Source organism: Bos indicus x Bos taurus, chromosome 19, assembly GCF_003369695.1.
Source record: "Bos indicus x Bos taurus breed Angus x Brahman F1 hybrid chromosome 19, Bos_hybrid_MaternalHap_v2.0, whole genome shotgun sequence".
NCBI classification, from domain to species: domain Eukaryota; kingdom Metazoa; phylum Chordata; class Mammalia; order Artiodactyla; family Bovidae; genus Bos; species Bos indicus x Bos taurus.
This window is the reverse complement of record NC_040094.1, coordinates 18,194,273-18,211,642: the sequence shown is the minus strand read 5'-3', so window position 1 is coordinate 18,211,642 and position 17,370 is coordinate 18,194,273. Positions and strand designations below refer to the sequence as shown.

Genomic DNA, 17,370 nt, shown 5'->3' with positions numbered 1-17,370 from the left:
AATCCCTGGGGCAGAAAGTTTGCCTGGAGAAGGAAAGGGCAATCCACTCCAGTATTCTTGCCTGGCAGGCTGCAGACTATGGGGTCGCAAAGAGTGGGATATAACTGAGCAACTGAACATACATGCATGTATATTCGTTCTTTCAACCCTGCACATTTACCGAGCTCACATCTAAGCAAGGCATGGGGGATAGAGGATCTGAGGACATCAACCTTGCTTTCAGAGAGCTCCTGGCCTATGGTGAGCCAAGGGCTGATGGAAGCTAAGGAAGGCAGTTCTTAAGAGGCAAGTGTGGGGCTGAACCTTGGTGATCCAGTGGTTAAGACTCCAAACTTTCAATGCAGGGGACTCAGGTTCGATCCCTGGCCGGGGAACTAAGAGCCCATACTCCTTACCTTGTGGTGTGGCCAAAAGATTAAAATGCAAAATGAGGCAGGTGTAAGGAGTGGGGATGCACAAGGGGAGGTAAGTCCTGCAAGGAGAGTCTTGCATCTCTTAGGAGTGGGACACAATTGCCAAGAAAGCTGCTTGACTCTGTGAGCGCTCCAAGGCAGGACCAAGTTGCCGTCATCTTCATCTTCCCAGCAAAGCAGGGTGCTCAGTGAATATAAGCTGAAGGAAGAAGTGAATGTATAAGGTGTGATACAGAGTGACTAGCTGCTCCTTGAGGGGTGGCAGGAGAGGACGGAGGTTTTCTTAAAGATGGTGCTCTTTGAGCAGTAGCCAGAAAAAGGAATAGGCCTTTGCTAGGTAGGTAAGCGGAGAAGGCAATGGCACCCAACTCCAGTACCCTTGCCTGGAAAATCCCATGGATGGAGGAGCCTGGTAGGCTGCAGTCCATGAGGTCACTAAGAGTCAGACACGACTGAGCGACTTCACTTTCACTTTTCACTTTCGTGCATTGGAGAAGGAAATGGCAACCCACTCCAGTGTTCTTGCCTGGAGAATCCCAGGGACAGGGGAGCCTGGTGGGCTGCCATCTATGGGGTCTCACAGAGTCGGACACGACTGAAGCGACTTAGCAGCAGCAGCAGCAGCAGGTAGATAAGAACAAGAGGAGATGCTGGGCAGAAGGAACAGTGGGTGTAATGTGCAGAGGCAGATGATGGAGAGCTACTGGAATATTCACTGGATGGTCCTCCAATGCTGGGAGGCAGGGCACACCCTGACTGGGCACATGATGAGGCTGGAGGTGGGCAGGGGCTGAACAGGACCTTGGATGCCATTCAGGGGGGTTGGGCTTTTGTGAATTTCAGGGAGCTGTGAATTTATGGATTCTAGGTAGGGCAGCGAAGTGGCCATTATGGGCTGGGGAAGGGGTGCTACCAAGGAGCATGCCCAGAGCCTCTCTTCCCACCCCACTTCAGTACTCTTGCCTGGGAAATCCCATGTAACCCTGGCGGGCTACAGTCCATGGGGTCGCAAAGAGGACACGACTGAGTGACTAACACTTTGACATTGACTATGTATCTCAGCCCCTGCCTCTCAGAAGTAGGAACCCAGGTTCTGCCTCCCGGACTAGGGGAGGGAGGTTTGTCTTACATGGCCTTAACATGACCACCACCACTGATCTTAACAGCACCCCATGCCAGCTGGCACAAAGGAAGGAGTCCACAGATGGCCGAGCATGGAGCAGGTGTGGAACTGCCGTCGCCCAAACTTCTGGGTGATTCCTGCATGCCCGAGTGACCCCCCAGGTTTCTAATGCTGGAGGCCCTTTGAGGTCATCTAACCCAGCCCTCCCATTCTACGGACGGGAACCCTGAGGCCCAGGGAGGGAAGCAACCTGTCCAAGTTTTCACAGTACAGTCAGGACTAGAGTCCAGGTCTCTGGCATCGCAGTCTGGTTTTCTGTCCCCAGATATATCTGTGCTCTTTTAGCTTGGCGATCTTTGGCTGGTGACTTAGCTGGGTGGTTTTGTCATCTGGAACGTGGTGACAACAATATCTCCCTTTCAGGCTTGTTGTGGGGAATAAATGAGATAATGCAGGTAAAGTGTCTCTGCAGCTTAACGTCTGGCAGGTGGTGTGTGCTCAGGAAGAAGCGATTGTTACTGCCCTTCCTCTCTGGAGTTTTGTTTCTGCTCCCAGCGTGTCATCCCACTGCCTGTCTCTGGTGGTGGGGGGTCCTGGGATGGTGCAAGGCTGCTACAGCAGCTGAGCTGGGGTGGGGGCACTTCTCAGATTGTCCGAGGAGGGCAAGGTCATGCCTTGGCCTCACTGAGTTCAGGACAAATACAAATTTTAAGAAGCTATCTTTGGTCTGGACTACAGCCCAATGGTATTTTCTTTTGGATTACAAAACAAAGTGAAAAATATTTTGAGAACGGCATGTGTAATTTTTCATGGGTGGGATGACTTTACCACGCAAGACGACTTTCTCGTTTACAAAGGCACTTACAGCAGGATTCCTATAAGTCACCAGTTCTGCACAGGCTTTCACTAAGGAGTCAGTTTCCCTAGCATGAGTCACACTCACTTTCTAGGAACAGACCTTCTGTTCCCCCATGGTCTCGTCACCCCTGGCCTTCCTGTAAGATTCCCATGAGCTTTGAGCTGAAGCAGCAGAATCCTGGAATGGGAGCAGTGCAGCCACTATAGATTAAGTCCATCATGATTTTCATGGGCCGTCAAGAAAGAAAAAGTGGGGCTTCCCTGATGGTCCAGTGGTTAAGAATCCACCATGCAATGCAGGAGACCTGGGTTGATCCAGGGTCGGGGAACTAAGATCCCACATCCTTTGGAGCAATTAAGCATTGACGCCACAACTAGAGAGTCTGTGGGCCTCATCGAAAGATCCTGCTTGACTCGGCTAAGACCTGACGCCGCCAAATAAATAAACAAATAATGGGGAAGAGATAAAATCAAAAGAAAAAAGAAAAAGCTGCTAATTGTAACTGACATGCAATTGATTGGGAAACAAGCCCCAGTTTCAGAAATGTTAAAATGTGAAAGACCACACATCTTAGAACCAATGTTGGAAAACCAGGGTCAGCTGGATGGGGTAGAACCAACGGCAGAACGCACAAGTAGGGGCCAGTCTCCAAATTCTACTCGGCTTAAGGTTATGTAGTGGTTATTTTGTTCTGTATGAAAGAAACCACTAATATGTAGGTTTTGTGAGGACAGACACTGGTCTGTTTTCTTACCACTGTATCCCCATCGCTTCACACCCATAGTAGGTGTTCAACAAATATTTGCTCAACAAATAAATAAAACAGAGCCACCTTATAAAATATGTGGCAAACCCAGACAAGAAAATAAATCATTCATAATCCCCTCACTGTGGGTATTTTGCCTTATTTCCTTTGAGTCTTATTTCCCATGAATATGCTCTTTTATATACATGTAAACATAATGATTATTAGATTTAGCTCCGGGATGTGTTTTTGTATTTCTCTGTTAATATGAATGAAATGATGAAATGAGATGGTGTGGAAATGCTTTGAAGACTGTAAAATGTTTAACCAAATATCTTATTATTAGTTATAATAACCACAGCAATGCTAATATGAATGAGGCTGATTTTCTGAAAATATACTTCAAAGCCAACAACGAATTTGTCCTCTGAAGCTAGGAATATGTTCTCTTCCTGATCACCATGGGGAGTCCCTCTGTTTCATTTTGGGAAGAAAAAGAGACTTAAGGATTCTGAGAAGTTATCAGTCCCAGCCACTCACCTGGTCTAGAAATTTCTTCAGTGTCACTAGCAGAGGGTCAGTGGTGGGGGTGGAGGGGAGAACAGAGGGCATCTTTCAAGACAATGACACTGCTGTCCCTACAGAGAGTTTCCTTCTTTTTAACTTTCACTAGCAGTGAAATGAATTCCCCTATGGGTTTCAGGGAAGGCTGTTCATGTCTCCTGCATGGTAATAGCAACGTGGACATCAGAGAGATGTCAGTACAGGTAAGTCAATACAGGATGGGAGTGGTGATTACTTTCAGTAAACCACAAAGGAATATTTGCCTTGGACGACTTGCCCCGAATTCCCTGTTAGATAGTCAAAGACTTCACAGACACACTGATTAGTCTAACTCATGCCTGGTTCTTCCAAGGGAGGTGGGCTGATTCACATCACACACAGAAGGGAGAACTGGCAATGATTCTCTCCTTGAGCAAACTCTAGCCAGGCTCCTCTACGCCCTGTTTCCATGAGGTCTCAACCTTGACCTACAAAGGCTAGGACAAACACGAACACAGCTTCTTCCTCCTTCCCTCCCTGCCTCCCTTCCTTCCTTTCTCGTCATTAGCACTTAATTTTCATTAAAATGAATACTTTGAATGGAGAGAACTTCCCTAATGACTCAGATGGTAAAGACTATGCCTGCATTCCAAAGGAGATCCTCACCACTGTGGCTCAGACGGTAAAGTGTCTGCCTACAGTGTGGGAGACCTGGGTTCGATCCCTGGATCGGGAAGTTCCCCTGGAGAAGGAAATGGCAACCCACTCCAGTATTCTTGCCTGGAAAATCCCACGGACAGAGGAGCCGGTAGGCTACAGTCCATGGGGTTGCAAAGAGTCGGACACAACTGAGCGACTTCACTTCACTTCATGCCTGCATTCCAGGAGACCCAGGTTTGATCTCTGGATCAGGAAGATCTCCCCTGGAGGAGGGCATGGCAACCCACTCTAGTATTCTTGCCTGGAGAATTCCATGGATAAAGGAGCCTGGTGGGCTACAGTCCATGGGGTCACAAAGAGTTGGACACAACTGAGCGACTAACACACACATACACACACACACACACACACCTTGATGAAGAACAGGATTAGAATAGTGTTTACAATCGACTTGTGAAAAATCACATTATATAAGGGAAATAAAAACAGGTGAGCAGAAGTCCAAAAAAGGTGCAGCTTGTATATATCATTGCGCTTGGATGAAATATGCTGCTCAGGGGAGCACATACTTAGGCCGCATGAGCCCAGGAGGAAGACATCAACAGAGGACAACCCCCCAGGTAGCAATGCTGAATGCTGAATTCTCCAGCAAGCTCAAAAAATATTAGTATTTTGGAAACATTCAACTCGAGCTCTTTACAAAAATGACCGTCTCTTCAACATGTTTCTACACTAACGTGGTTTCTCACGGTTCAACCCAAGTCCCTGGGATGACCCAGCTCCCTTAAAGTACCTGCCTGAAGACTCAAGGCTGCCAAGTAAACTCAAGAGCTTACTGTTTGTTTTTTCGTGCCAGCATGGGAAGGCAGGACCCCTGTCTTCCTGCCTCTGCAGGAGGGGAGAAGCCTAACTATGAAGGGTTTTATTAGCAAACTCAGATGGGTTTCACATGCAATGACCACCCCCTCCAACTTTCCCATTTTTTTGTAATTTTCAATTCCCTGACTCTGCTCAAGTGCCTTCTGTGTCCCACCCTTCCCCCTCATTTCCCCTTTAAAATGCCAAGTGCCTTCTGCACAGATTGAAGTTGAGTTCAGTTCATGATGAACCTTCTTCCCTACTGCAATGGTATATTACTCATTAAATCTGTCCTCGCCGCTTTAACCAGTATCTGACTTTGTTGATCTCTGACAGTACACCCAGGCTCATAGCTTGGGCTCCGGGCTCTCTGCATACCTTGACCTCTGAGTCTGTGTTCTCACTCTTCCTGACTCAAATCCTCAGCCCTGAACTTGGCTCCCTGCTGTCAGCTTCATGTCCTCTAGGATGATGTTTCCTGGTTGTTCCACTTAGCTCCCACCTTGCACACTCTTGAACACTCCACTTCTGCCCACGCCGTCTGCCTCCATCTCTGGGGCCTGTAGATGCTGGACCAACTTCCAAGCCTTCTCTACCCCTGCCTGGGAGCTGCCATCCCACCTGCTACGTTCTGCCATGGAGGTTGATCATGACCTTTAGCAACTGCCCGGGTGTTAAGTACAGTAAGTTCATGAGGCCTGTGCCATCAATGCTCTCCCAGAGATTCAAAAATACAGCTCTCTTAGAGATTTGGCTCAGATGTGAAGAATCTGCTTGCAATGGGGGAGACCGGGGTTTGATCCCTGGGTCAAGAGGATCCCCTGGAGGAGGGCATGGCGACCCACTCCAGTATTTTTGCCTGGGAAATCCCATGGAGAGAGGAGCCTGGGGGGCTACAGTCTATGGGGTTTCAAAGAGTCAGACACGACTGAGCAACTAACACTTTCTTCACTTAGAGATTTTAAAACAGTTTTTTTCTCTTTTTTTTTTCACTTAAAAATTATTTATTTACTGTATTTATTTATTTGCTGGACCAGGTCTTTGCTGCTGCTGCTAAGTCGCTTCAGTCGTGTCCAACTCTGTGCAACCCCATAGACGGCAGCCCACCAGGCTCCCCTGTCCCTGGGATTCTCCAGGCAAGAACACTGGAGTGGGTTGCCATTTCCTTCTCCAATGCGTGAAAGTGAAAAGTGAAAGTGAAGTCGCTCAGTCGTGCCCGACTCTTCGAGACCCCATGGACTGCAGCCTACCAGGCTCCTCCGTCCATGGGATTTTCCAGGCAAGAGTACTGGAGTGGGGTGCCATCGCCTTCTCCAACTAGGTCTTTAGATGTGGATTTTAAAGATGTGGATCTTTAGTTTCGGCATGTAAGATCTTAGTTGCAGGCATGTGGGATCTAGTTTCCTGATCATGAAATTGGTCCTGGGTCCCCTGCATTGTAAGTGTGGGGTTTGAGCCACTAGACCACAGAAGTCCCTAAAACCAGCTTCCAATACAGAAAATTGCTCTATAAAGTGGCTAAGTACTGGATGAAAAATGATTTGAAACATATATTAAAAACAAGCTGAGCTCTTAAGTTATGTGTGGATCTCTTTGCTCCTCCCTGTTCTCTGGGCTCTGCCTTCCTCATGCTTTAGAGCTGGGCTCCCTGTTGCTCATTCACCTCACTCTTCACTCCAGGCCTCCCAGGGCAAATTGTCTTGGGTGACCTGGTTTAGGATTCCCTCAGTGTCCTAGGCTCTCCAGCTTTTATTCTAAGCAAACCAGGAAATGAAGAGAAAAAAAAGCATCCATCCCAATGTCTCTCTGCAGTCCTGCTTTGAGACCTCCTCCCCACTGAGAATCTACGAAGGTCTCCCTTCTGAGACATGTAGCACATGTCACATCTATACGAGTCCATATTCCATGGACGTGCTGAATTGACGAAGCCATCCTGGCTGGCTGGCTGGCTGGGAGGGTCCCTCCCCTGGTGCTGAATCAGAGAGGAGACATTGACCCATGAAGAGGCTTCCCTCCGATCAAACTCTGAAACGGAGACTGATGCCTGCCTCTGTTCCTTCTTGCAGGCCACCTGGCATTGTATTAACAGAGTGATGAAACACACCAAACCCTAGCATCCACTGGCCTCCCACCTCACCATCACAAAGATTTTTCCCCAGAATCTTTTAGGGAAAAAAAAACCCAACCAGTTCACTTAAAAAGAAAACAAGCTGGTTTTCCCTCACGCCCAATTTCAGAATCGACAGGCAGTCCAGCAAAATCCACATACAGAGGTCAACGGATACCTTTCTTCAATTTCAGAGTGAGGGTTTTAACTGAACCCAACCCTACTCCTTCCAGCCTCCTGGGTGGATTCTGAGCCTTCCAGAAGTAAGAATCCTATTTCTCCACCTCACGTGGCTGGTGGCTTAGAGAGGCCAAGGACCCCTGATGCCAGAGACCCCAGGGGACTTACCCTCTGCTCCTGTGTGGCCACAAAAGTCTGGAACCCTGGTGCCACACCAAAGCCCAGCTCTTGGATGAAAGGCGGCTCAGACTGACTGTGGATCTGAACCTTCACGCCTGCTTCAAATGTCGTTTCCTCTGAAAGAACAAAGATGGACAGAACCATGGGTCAGTGACAATGGAGGTTTGGGGATTCCTGGGGCTGAAGGACTCAAAGGGATGCTGGGAAGGCTCCACAGCAGAACCACAGCCCCCAGAGATGTATACATCTGCATCCCTGGCAACAGCAGCTATGTTACCTTACATTGGAAAAAGGATGCTGCAGATGTAACCAAAGATTTGGAGATGGGGCAATTGTCCTTGGAGATCCAGGTGGCCCAACAGGATCACAAGGGTCTTTAGAAGAGGGAGGCAGGAGGATCAGAGTCAGAGGAAAATGCTCTGCTTCTGGCTTTCAGGATGGAGGAGGGAGCCACAGGCTGAGGGATGTAGGCAGTTTCAAGAAGCTGGAAAAGGCAAGGGAATGGAATTTTCTCCTCGAGCCTCTAGTGGGAATGCAGCCCTGCAGATACCTTGAAATGCACTTTTGACTTCTGGCTTCCAGAACTGTAAGATAATAAATCTGGGTTGTTTGATGCCACTAATTTTGTGGCAGTCTGTTACAGTACTCATAAGGAAAGAATTCAGGTCATTTAGGCCAACAGCTCCTTGCTTCAGTCTCCAAACTACAGAATGGGATTACAAAGTGAGTCAAGCACATATGCTTTTTCTTTTTCTTAACATTTTTTTTTTTTTTGGATTGGAGGATAATTGCTTTACAATGTTGTGTTGGCTGCACCTATGCTTTTTATTTACTAACTTCTCTACTGGGCCATGAGCTGAGTCGAGGTGAGGGGATCAGGAGAATGAAAACACAATGTTGCTGCAGTCAGAATAAAGATATGGGGCTTGCTTGCAAGCCCCTTGGAGCTGCAGGAAATGGGCAACTAGAAGAAAAGCTCCTCCCCTTTTTTCTCTTTCTGGCAGTGATGGAAGGCACGGCAGGAAGGGATGGGGCAGCAGGGCCTGGCTCATCCTATGTGTTGGTGCTCAAAATTAATTGGTGGGGAATGCACCTATGGGATCCTTCACCCTTTCCTGGGCCTCCTTCTCTGTCGTATTCTTTGCAAACAGCCTGAAGAACGAACTTTCCAAACTGCAAACCTGAGTCACTTATAAGGAGCCCAATTGCCTTCACCCGCCTCCATTCCAGCCTTCTTCTGGGCAGCCCTCTGCTTCATGGTACCATGTGGTTCAACCCATCAGGGCCACCGGATTGGCTGTTACCGATCCCTGATCAACAATCGGATTGGTTGTTACTGATCTCTGCTCGGCAGGGGTGCACACGCATCTCATTTGTCCTGGAATATCTTTCTACTCGGGCTTCCCCGGTGGCTGAGATAGTAAAGAATCTACCTGTAATGTGGGAGAACTGGATTCGATCCCTGGGTCAGGAAGATCCCCTCGAGAAGGGAATGGCTACTCACTCCAATATTCTTGCCTGGAGAATTCCATGGACAGAGGAGCCTAGAGAGCTACTTGGTCTACCTGACTGAACATTGCCCTCCTCATCAATGAAGGTTCAACCCTCAGCCCCACCAGAGCAACTCCTTCTGCTTGCTTGTATTCTTCACATACACTTAGCAAAGCCTCTGCCACACCACATCATCATCCTTTATCTCACTGTCTTTTCCACTAGGGCATCTTACAGGCATCCAGGGAATGATTGTTGAATGGATGAGGGAGATATCTGTGATTCCAACCTCACTCACGAATTAAAGAGCAAGGCCAATCTAGAGTCCGCATCAAGGAGTGTTTCAAAAGCAGGGAATGGGGAGAGGATGGATAAATGAAGAAATCAGTTAAGATGGGGGGTGGTAGTGGTGAAGGTCAGAGGTCAAGGAAGGGGGATTGTCAACACCAGGGCCATAGCATGGGGACAGTTTGGGGACATGCTCTAAAGCTGGCACAGAGGAGAAAGGTGAGGAGGACGGAAGGGCTGGAGCCAGGCGTGTGACTGATCAGGGCTTGGGAAACTCTGGGGGCTGGTGACCAAGGCAGGGGAGAGGCCTGGAGCTGGTGAGAATTCCAAGGTCAGGGGCACAGGGCAGGTGGAATGGGAGGAAGGATGGGCAGGGCTCTCACGACCTAGATGAGGAGGACAGCAGCTGATACGGAGTTTAGACAAAAGAGGGCCTCGGCCGGGAATCCTTTCATATGCGTCCTCCTGGAGCAGGAGAGAGTCCCAGGGACATCTCCACTTTTCCTGCAGCCGGGTCAACTCTTCCGCCGTCTCTTTACCCAGATCGCTCCATCCAAACTCCCGCCCATGTCCCTCCGTGCTTGTGTCGAGCTGTCCGGTGGATGGTGGATGCCTCAAGAGAAGAGAGGGCTTCTTGCTCTGTCTGGTACCCACAGTCCAGCCCAGGGCTTAGCCCACAGCTCCATCAGGAAGGGGGAATGCCAGAGAAGGCGGACGGGGTGGGGAGAGGAGGGCTGAGCGGCCAGCTGTCAGGGGCTGTGTTTTCTAAGGCCCGCCCAACGAGCCTAAAGAACAGGCTGTGATGGGGGAGGAGAGTGAACACCGGTGATGCTGGGGGACAGGAATGCCCGTGCCTGGATGAACAATAAGCACATTCAGTGAGCTGCAGGGGGGTGGGACAGGCGAGATGCCAAAACGCATTTTCCAGAGCTAGTGAAGCTGTGTGCCTGCGATATAAAAGCGAGCTTCGGAAACCTTCGAGCCTGTCAGACAGGCTCGGAGGAGGAGCCGGTGGTTACAGGGAGAAATGAGGAATGAGGACTTGGTGTCAGAAGGGCTGTGAGTAATGGGCAAGGCAGACAGCCAGGCATGCCTGTGTTAGCGAGAGCCGCCCAAGGCTTCTCAGACTGAGTTAGGGTTTGGATGGGGCGTTTATTCCAGAAAGCAGCTGGGGCCGGGCAGAGTAAATTCCAAAGTATTCTCGTATCGTTACAAACATGCAGCCACCAGATGAGCAGAAGAGAACGATGAATCAGGTTTCTGCCTCCTTCAGGACAGAGCTGTCTAGAGGAACCTTCTGCGAAGACAGAATGTTTTATAATCTGTGTAATCCCACTTGGTACTGTTAGCTACAGGAAACGTGACTAGTGCAACTGAGGAACTGAATTGATAAATGAATAGATAAAAAAATAAATAACCCCCCCAACTTTTTTGAAGCATAGTTGACAAAATCATATGGTATTTAAAGGGCACAGTGGGATAATTTGATATATGTATACATTGTGAAAGGATCCTTCCCCCCTCAACGGGTTAATTAATATATCCATTGGAAGAAATGATGCTGAAGCTGAAGCTCCAATACTTTGGCCACCTGATGCAAAGAGCCGACTCATTGGAAAAGACCCTGATGCTGTGAAAGATTGAAGGCAGGAGGAGAAGGGGGTGACAGAGGATGAGATGGTTGGATGGCATCACTGACTCAATGGACATGAGTTCAAGCAAACTCCCAGGGATGGTGAAGGACAGAGAAGCCTGGTGTGCTGCAGTCCATGGGGTTGCAAAGAGTTGGACACGACAGAGCAACTGAACAACAGTCACGGCACATGTGTACCTTTTCCTGGCCTGCTTTATTCATCTATTTACTTTTTAGCCAATTGAATTTTAATTAATTAAAATTTAAAGGGTTCCACCTCTTATTAACATATACATCATTTCACATATTTACCTTTATCTGGCCTGCTTTATTTATCTGTTCATTATTTTATCCAACTGAATTTTAATTAATTAAAATTAAGTAGCCACATGTGACTGCTGACCACCTTACTGGCCAGTGTAGTTGTAGACTGTCAGCTGTGAGCAGACCCGAGGCATCTCAGAGCAGTGGGGGTGAAAAGGGCTTGAGCAGCCTGCTTCCCCATGCAGGTACCCTGCTGTGTCTCTTGTCCAGAAGCAGGAGATTTGGGCGGGGTGCTGAGCAGCAGAGCTGCGCATGTCTGTGGTCAGCCCACACCCAGTCCCAGAGGCTCCCTGACCCTGTCCTCCCAGAGCACCACTCACTCTCACATCTCCAGATAAGACTTACTCTTCCTTCACAGAACTGCCCTCAGCTCCCCTCTATGGAGCAATTCTTCAGTTTGATAAGGCACAACAGTCCCCTCCAGTGCCTGCCCGGCACTCATCCCCTCGGCTCTTGCCTCTTCTGGACAAGGCTCACTCTCAGTGCAAATACAAAGACCCACTTTAAGAAATGATGCCATGAAGCCCAGATTGTTAGAACCAAAGGCTCAGCCCATGTTACCTCCAAAGGGTACCAGAATAGAAGGCAAGTTGCAATCATGTGCAGTGCTCTGGGTGACCACTCCTGGGACTTTTCCTTTTATAAAAAAATTAATTAGAAAACCTTTCCTTTTAAAAAATATTTATTTATTTTTGGTTGCACTGGATCTTCATTGCGGTGGGGAGGTTTTCTTTAGTTGCGGCCAGCGGGGGCTGCTCTTCATTGCAGGGCACGGGCTTCTCATTGCAGTGGCTTCTCTTGTTGCGGAGCATGGACTCTGGGTGCACGGGCTTCAGTAATTGTGGCACATGGGCTTAGTTGCTCCACACACGTGGAATCGTCCTGGACCAGGGATTGAACCCTTGTCCCCTGCATTGGCAGGCGGGTTCTTAACCACTGGACCACCAGGGAAGTTTCATCCCTAGAAATTCTGGTACTATGTCTCTGGGGTGAAGCTCGGGAATCTGCATGTCCAGGGATTCTGATACAAATTATATGCGGCCAAACACATGTGGGCAAGCAGTGATCTAGTGCAGAGAAGGGAAGTGATTTGGCCAAGGTCACACAGCAAGTTAAGAACAGAGCAGGGGTCAACACCCAGGCATCTTGACTCCCAATTTGGCACTCTCCCTTCCCCCAACTAGGAGTATGGTTTATTTTGTGTGAGCGGATGACCTGGTTCATAGCTCTGGGGGCTGGAGAAAGATAATATCCTTTTTATTGTCATATCCCTGAAAGTGCCTGGAACAGAGCAGAGCTCAGTAATTGTTTGTGGAATGAAGTGAATTAGTGAGGGAGTGTCCTCTGCTACGTTGACTGTTCCCTGCCCTTGGACCTGCTGGGAGTCCGCCCAGGGTTTACCTGGACCCTGGGAAACACCAGCACCACCTACCGCCCAGAGATAGGATCCCTCCCGTGTTGCAGGAGGCAGAAGGCCTCATCTGCTGAGATGCCGCTGGGCTGCACACAAAACAACAGCAACAGCAGTGATAATAACAGTAGCCATAACTGGGACCATCTGCACAATTCTGGGAACCAAAAGAAAATGTGGGGCCCACTGTCAAAAACTTACTGAGAAACTCAAGTTAGCAGTTGTTGTTCTTCTTCACTAAGTCATGTCCGACTCTTTTGCGACCCCATGGACTGCAGCCCTTCAGGCTCCCCTGTCCCTGGGATTTCCTGGGCAAGGATACTGGAGTGGGTTGCCATTTTCTTCTCCAGGGGAACTTTCTGACCCAGGGATCGAAACCGTATTTCCTGCATCAGCAGGTGGATTCTTTACCACTGAGCTGCCATAGCAAAGCACCAAACCAAGAGTCTGGGATTTCCCTGGTGATCTGATGGTTAAGACCCTGTGCTTCCAATGCAGGAGGCATGGGTTTGATCCCTGCTTAAGGAACTAAGATCCTATATGCCACGCAGAGCAGCCAAAACACAAAAAGCTCAAGAGTGTGACCCTCCTGAGCCTGTGTGACTGCAGTGCTCACACACCCACGAAGCCAGCCCTGATGATAACCCTGCTTGGTGCTGGACAGAAATGTTCACATCTTCCTATTCCTTTTGCCACCAAATGATTCAACACTGAGTGGCTTCAAAGAGGGCAGGCTCCCGGTGCAGTGGAGGATTTGTTTACACATCACGAACACCAGGATTCAAAGCCCCAGAGAGAGACAGAGAGCAGAGAACGGGAAGTTACTACACGCACACAGCGTCAGAAGCCCTTGCTAATTGGGACCAAGCTGAGATCCTGATGGCCTAACATGAAAGGTGATGTTGAATCAGGAGGAAGGTAGTAAAGAGGCTTCAACCTGCAGAAACCAGAGTCTCCCAGCATTTTTTTTAGCAGCCGGGTCATGGTTGGCAGCAGGCAAAGGCGAGCATTTCCTGTGCCTGCAGAAAGGGCTGGGAAGCTCTGCGGGAAGAGATGGGGAGCGAGGGGCAGAGTGCATAATGGAGCAGAGAAAGCACATCGCAAGGAAAGCAGCTTATATCTTTAATCTTTGCAAATTACAGGAAGCGAACCGAGGCAATAAACACTGGAGAGAGGGAGGCAAAGAAGCGTCTGAAAATCTGGAGGAATTTTCTAGGCTAAGGCAAGGATGTACTGGCATAAAGCAATCTTGGGTTGGAGGAAACTGTAACAGTGGCTAGGATGGCTAGCTTGGGAGTGAAGGGTGGGAGGGAGGTCAGCCATACGGTGAGATGCATCTCAGCGCAGGATGGCTCTGCGTGTCCCCTCACCATCCTCTCCACTCTGCTCTCTGCTCCGGGAGCTGCCCTTGGGTAGAGTGTACTGCTGGCCTCCCTTGCCTTCTAGCTTCTGGTTGGCTTTAGCGAGTGGTGGGCCCAGGTGATAAACAAGGGGAGACAGGAGAGTCAGGCTGGGTTATTTAGTCTCTCCACTCTGTCCTCTGGTCCCTGTGGGTCAGCTGCATGCCACCTTGAATGGCACAGCCCTGGGCTGGGGGACTAGCTCTCCATTCTGATATTGGCTCTTTCCTTGTTTCCCAGGCTTGGAAATGGCTCTCTCTGCTACCAGGCTCAGCACACAGCCCCATTGGCGTGTGCATGCATGCTAAGTCACTCCAGTCGTGTCCAGTTCTTTCTGACCCTATGGACTGTAGCCTGCCAGGCTCCTCTGTCCATGGGATTCTCCAGGCAAGAATACTGGAGTGGGTTGCCATGCCCTCCTCCAGGGGATCTTCCCGACCCAGGGATCAAACCTGTGTCTCTTGCGTCTCCTGCATTGGCAGGCAGGTACCACTAGCGCTGCCTGGAAGCCCCAGTGGTACTGCCTTCTTCAAGCCTTGCCTGCACCTTTGTGGACTAGCCCTTCACTAATCGTTCCTTGTATTACCCGGTCTGTGGGTGCTGCTGGTTTCCTGGTTGGATACTGACAGGGAGCATCCCCAGAGGGTATCTACCACCTCACCTCTGAGAGGCAGCAGGAGGCCCCTCTGCCCCAGTGTCCACTGAAGGGCAGCTGTTGGTTGGAGCGCAGTTGGGAATGAAAACCTCACTACCTGCAGGGGTAGTCTTTGGTTTCCAAAGTGTATCTTTGCACTGAGTTGAAAATTGCCTGCTTATAGATTTTATCCCCTTTTTCTAGCTCCACCCCTTCTTCCAGGATCTGAAGATATAACCACTGAAGCACTTTTTTTTTTAAGTATTTTTAACTTATTTTCTAGGAGAATTTATTTAATCAATTTATTTATTTATTTGGCATATGGGTTCTTAGACCCCCGACCGGGGATCAAACACATGCCCCTGGCATTGGAAACATGGAGTCTTAACCACTGGACCGCCAGGGAAGTCCCACGGAGCACTCTTGTTTTCATGCTGACCCCAACAGAGCTGACTGCAGTGAATCTTTGTATCTGAAGTGCTCACTAGCTGAGGTGCGCTTAGGGATGTGCTTGGCTTGGCCAGGCATATGTGGGGAGGGTCCTCGGACCCTCTCTCCAACCCCCCAGGAGAACCACCTGTCCTGCATGGCTTGTGGAGTTCCGGAGGTCCCATTTCTTACACTGGGTAGGGTTAGCGTGGGCACAGCTTGTGCCCAGAGACAGAGCATCCCTTTCTCAAAGAAGTAAACCGGGCTTTCTGAGCCAATGGACATGCAAGCTTCTGGTATTTGGAGGGTCAAAACCTGAGAACACCCAGGACAGTTGGTTAGATGCTTGCGGCTTGAGGGTCAGGCAGGGTGAGGGTTAATGTTAGGTCTTGGTTATGCAACAGAGAAGTGCAATTCTATTAAACAGAACGGTTACCAAACGTACATTAGAGAAGGCACCGAACGTGGAGTTGGGTCTAGGCTCATTACAAAAAGATTTATTTCAAGGATTATTTAAATAATGAGTTTCCCTAGTTCATTCAGGCTCAGAGGTTATAAATGACTGAGAGGGCTGATAAGTCTGGGAGGGTAACCAGCGTGTAGGAGAAAGTGCCAAGTCTCTGAAACTATAGGGGAAGTTGGTGAATGATTAGGATTCTGTTGATAAAGATTCTGTTGATGCACCCTGCCAGCAGAAGTTAGGTCCCACCAGATTGCTGAACAGATCCTGTATGTAGATTGCAAATCTTGTTCAAAGCATTATCAAATTCATAGCAACTTTTTGTTATTGAATTTTTTTCAATAAATGAATGTTAAAAACACGATAGCATTCACGTGTGGGTGATGTCTGAGAAATATCCAGGGTGTTAAAAAGGCATCCTCGTATTTCCAAAGGATGGGAACAGTGGTCTAGATCAGAGCTTCTCCTACTTGAATGTGAGTCACCAGGGATCCTGTTACCGGGCAGACTTGGGATGGGGTCTGAGTTCTGCATTACTGGGGAGCTCTCTAGGGTTGCCAGTGCTGTTGGCTGGAGGACCACACTGTGGGTAGCAGGACCCGCAGGGGAAGATCTAGGCTGCAGCAAAGCACACCAGGCCTGTGGAGGGCTGGTCTCTGCCTACCTCTCCAGCCCCAGACCTCACCCCTGGACCCAGCCACCTCGGGACACCAGGGGCTGGGCCTGGCCTTTGCACTCAATTCCCCTCCCTCTGCATGGCATTTCCCCTCCCTATGACTTATCCCCTCCTCTGACCCTCACATACTGCCCAGCCACCTGGCAAACAGGCCTGAGCATGGGACCAGAGGTCATCTCCTTTCTGAAGCCTCCTTGAGAAACACTTTTCTTCTCTTCCAGAACAATTTATCTCCTCCTTTGTACCCCAGCTTTCCTCTATCTGTCTTAACACTTCGAGGCATTTAATTGCTTACATGTGCCCCAAGCAGAGTGCAATTGCCTGCCATTCCTTGAGGCATTTAACGTGAGAACCCTTGGATCAATGAGTTTCCATCTCCTACATAAAAGGAGCCTTTGGGATAGCCCTAGACCGTGAATGCTTTGAAAACCTGGACTGGGCCTTACATCTGTATCCCTGAGTGTCGGGCACACAGTAGGCTCTGTGAGACGTGAGCTCTGAACTGGGGCTGTTTCATCCACCTCCTAGATGGTCCCCTCCGACCATTGCCTGGCTGCCTGGGAGATTTAACTAGAGCACCTGCATAGCACTTAGCATCTGCATGAAGCAGGCCTTCACAGATTGATCTGCTTAATTGATGCCTGCCTTCAAGAGTGCTTCTGACTCATGGCAGCATTTCTCCACATTCTTTGGCACCTGTGGAGACCACCTCTCCAGGACAAAGGTCCACTCTTGAGAGCAAGCTCAGAATCACAGCTGGCTGCAAGCAGCATAGTCGGGTGCTCTAGACTCTCAGAATTCAGCCAGAGCCCACACCTCTCCTTGTGGAGAGGTCCTTGGTACCAGGCACTAGCACAAAAGTCTCTCCTGGAGGCAGAGATGTTAGGGAAACCATAGCAACCATCTCCCTCCACTCTTGCTCTGTCCCATTTGTGATGGGGGCTGGGAACCATGCT

At 49.3% G+C, this 17,370-nt stretch overlaps 1 protein-coding gene across 2 annotated transcripts in view; it reads right to left on the bottom strand.

Moving 5' to 3' along the window:
• Positions 1 to 17,370, bottom strand: part of ASIC2 (acid sensing ion channel subunit 2) — a 1,207,018-nt gene that overhangs the window by 70,484 nt on the left and 1,119,164 nt on the right. For both annotated transcript variants that reach the window (XM_027517981.1, XM_027517980.1), the window contains exon 3: positions 7,657 to 7,784. In XM_027517981.1, the coding sequence (XP_027373782.1) occupies positions 7,657 to 7,784 (128 nt within the window). The remainder of the gene's footprint in view (positions 1 to 7,656; positions 7,785 to 17,370) is intronic.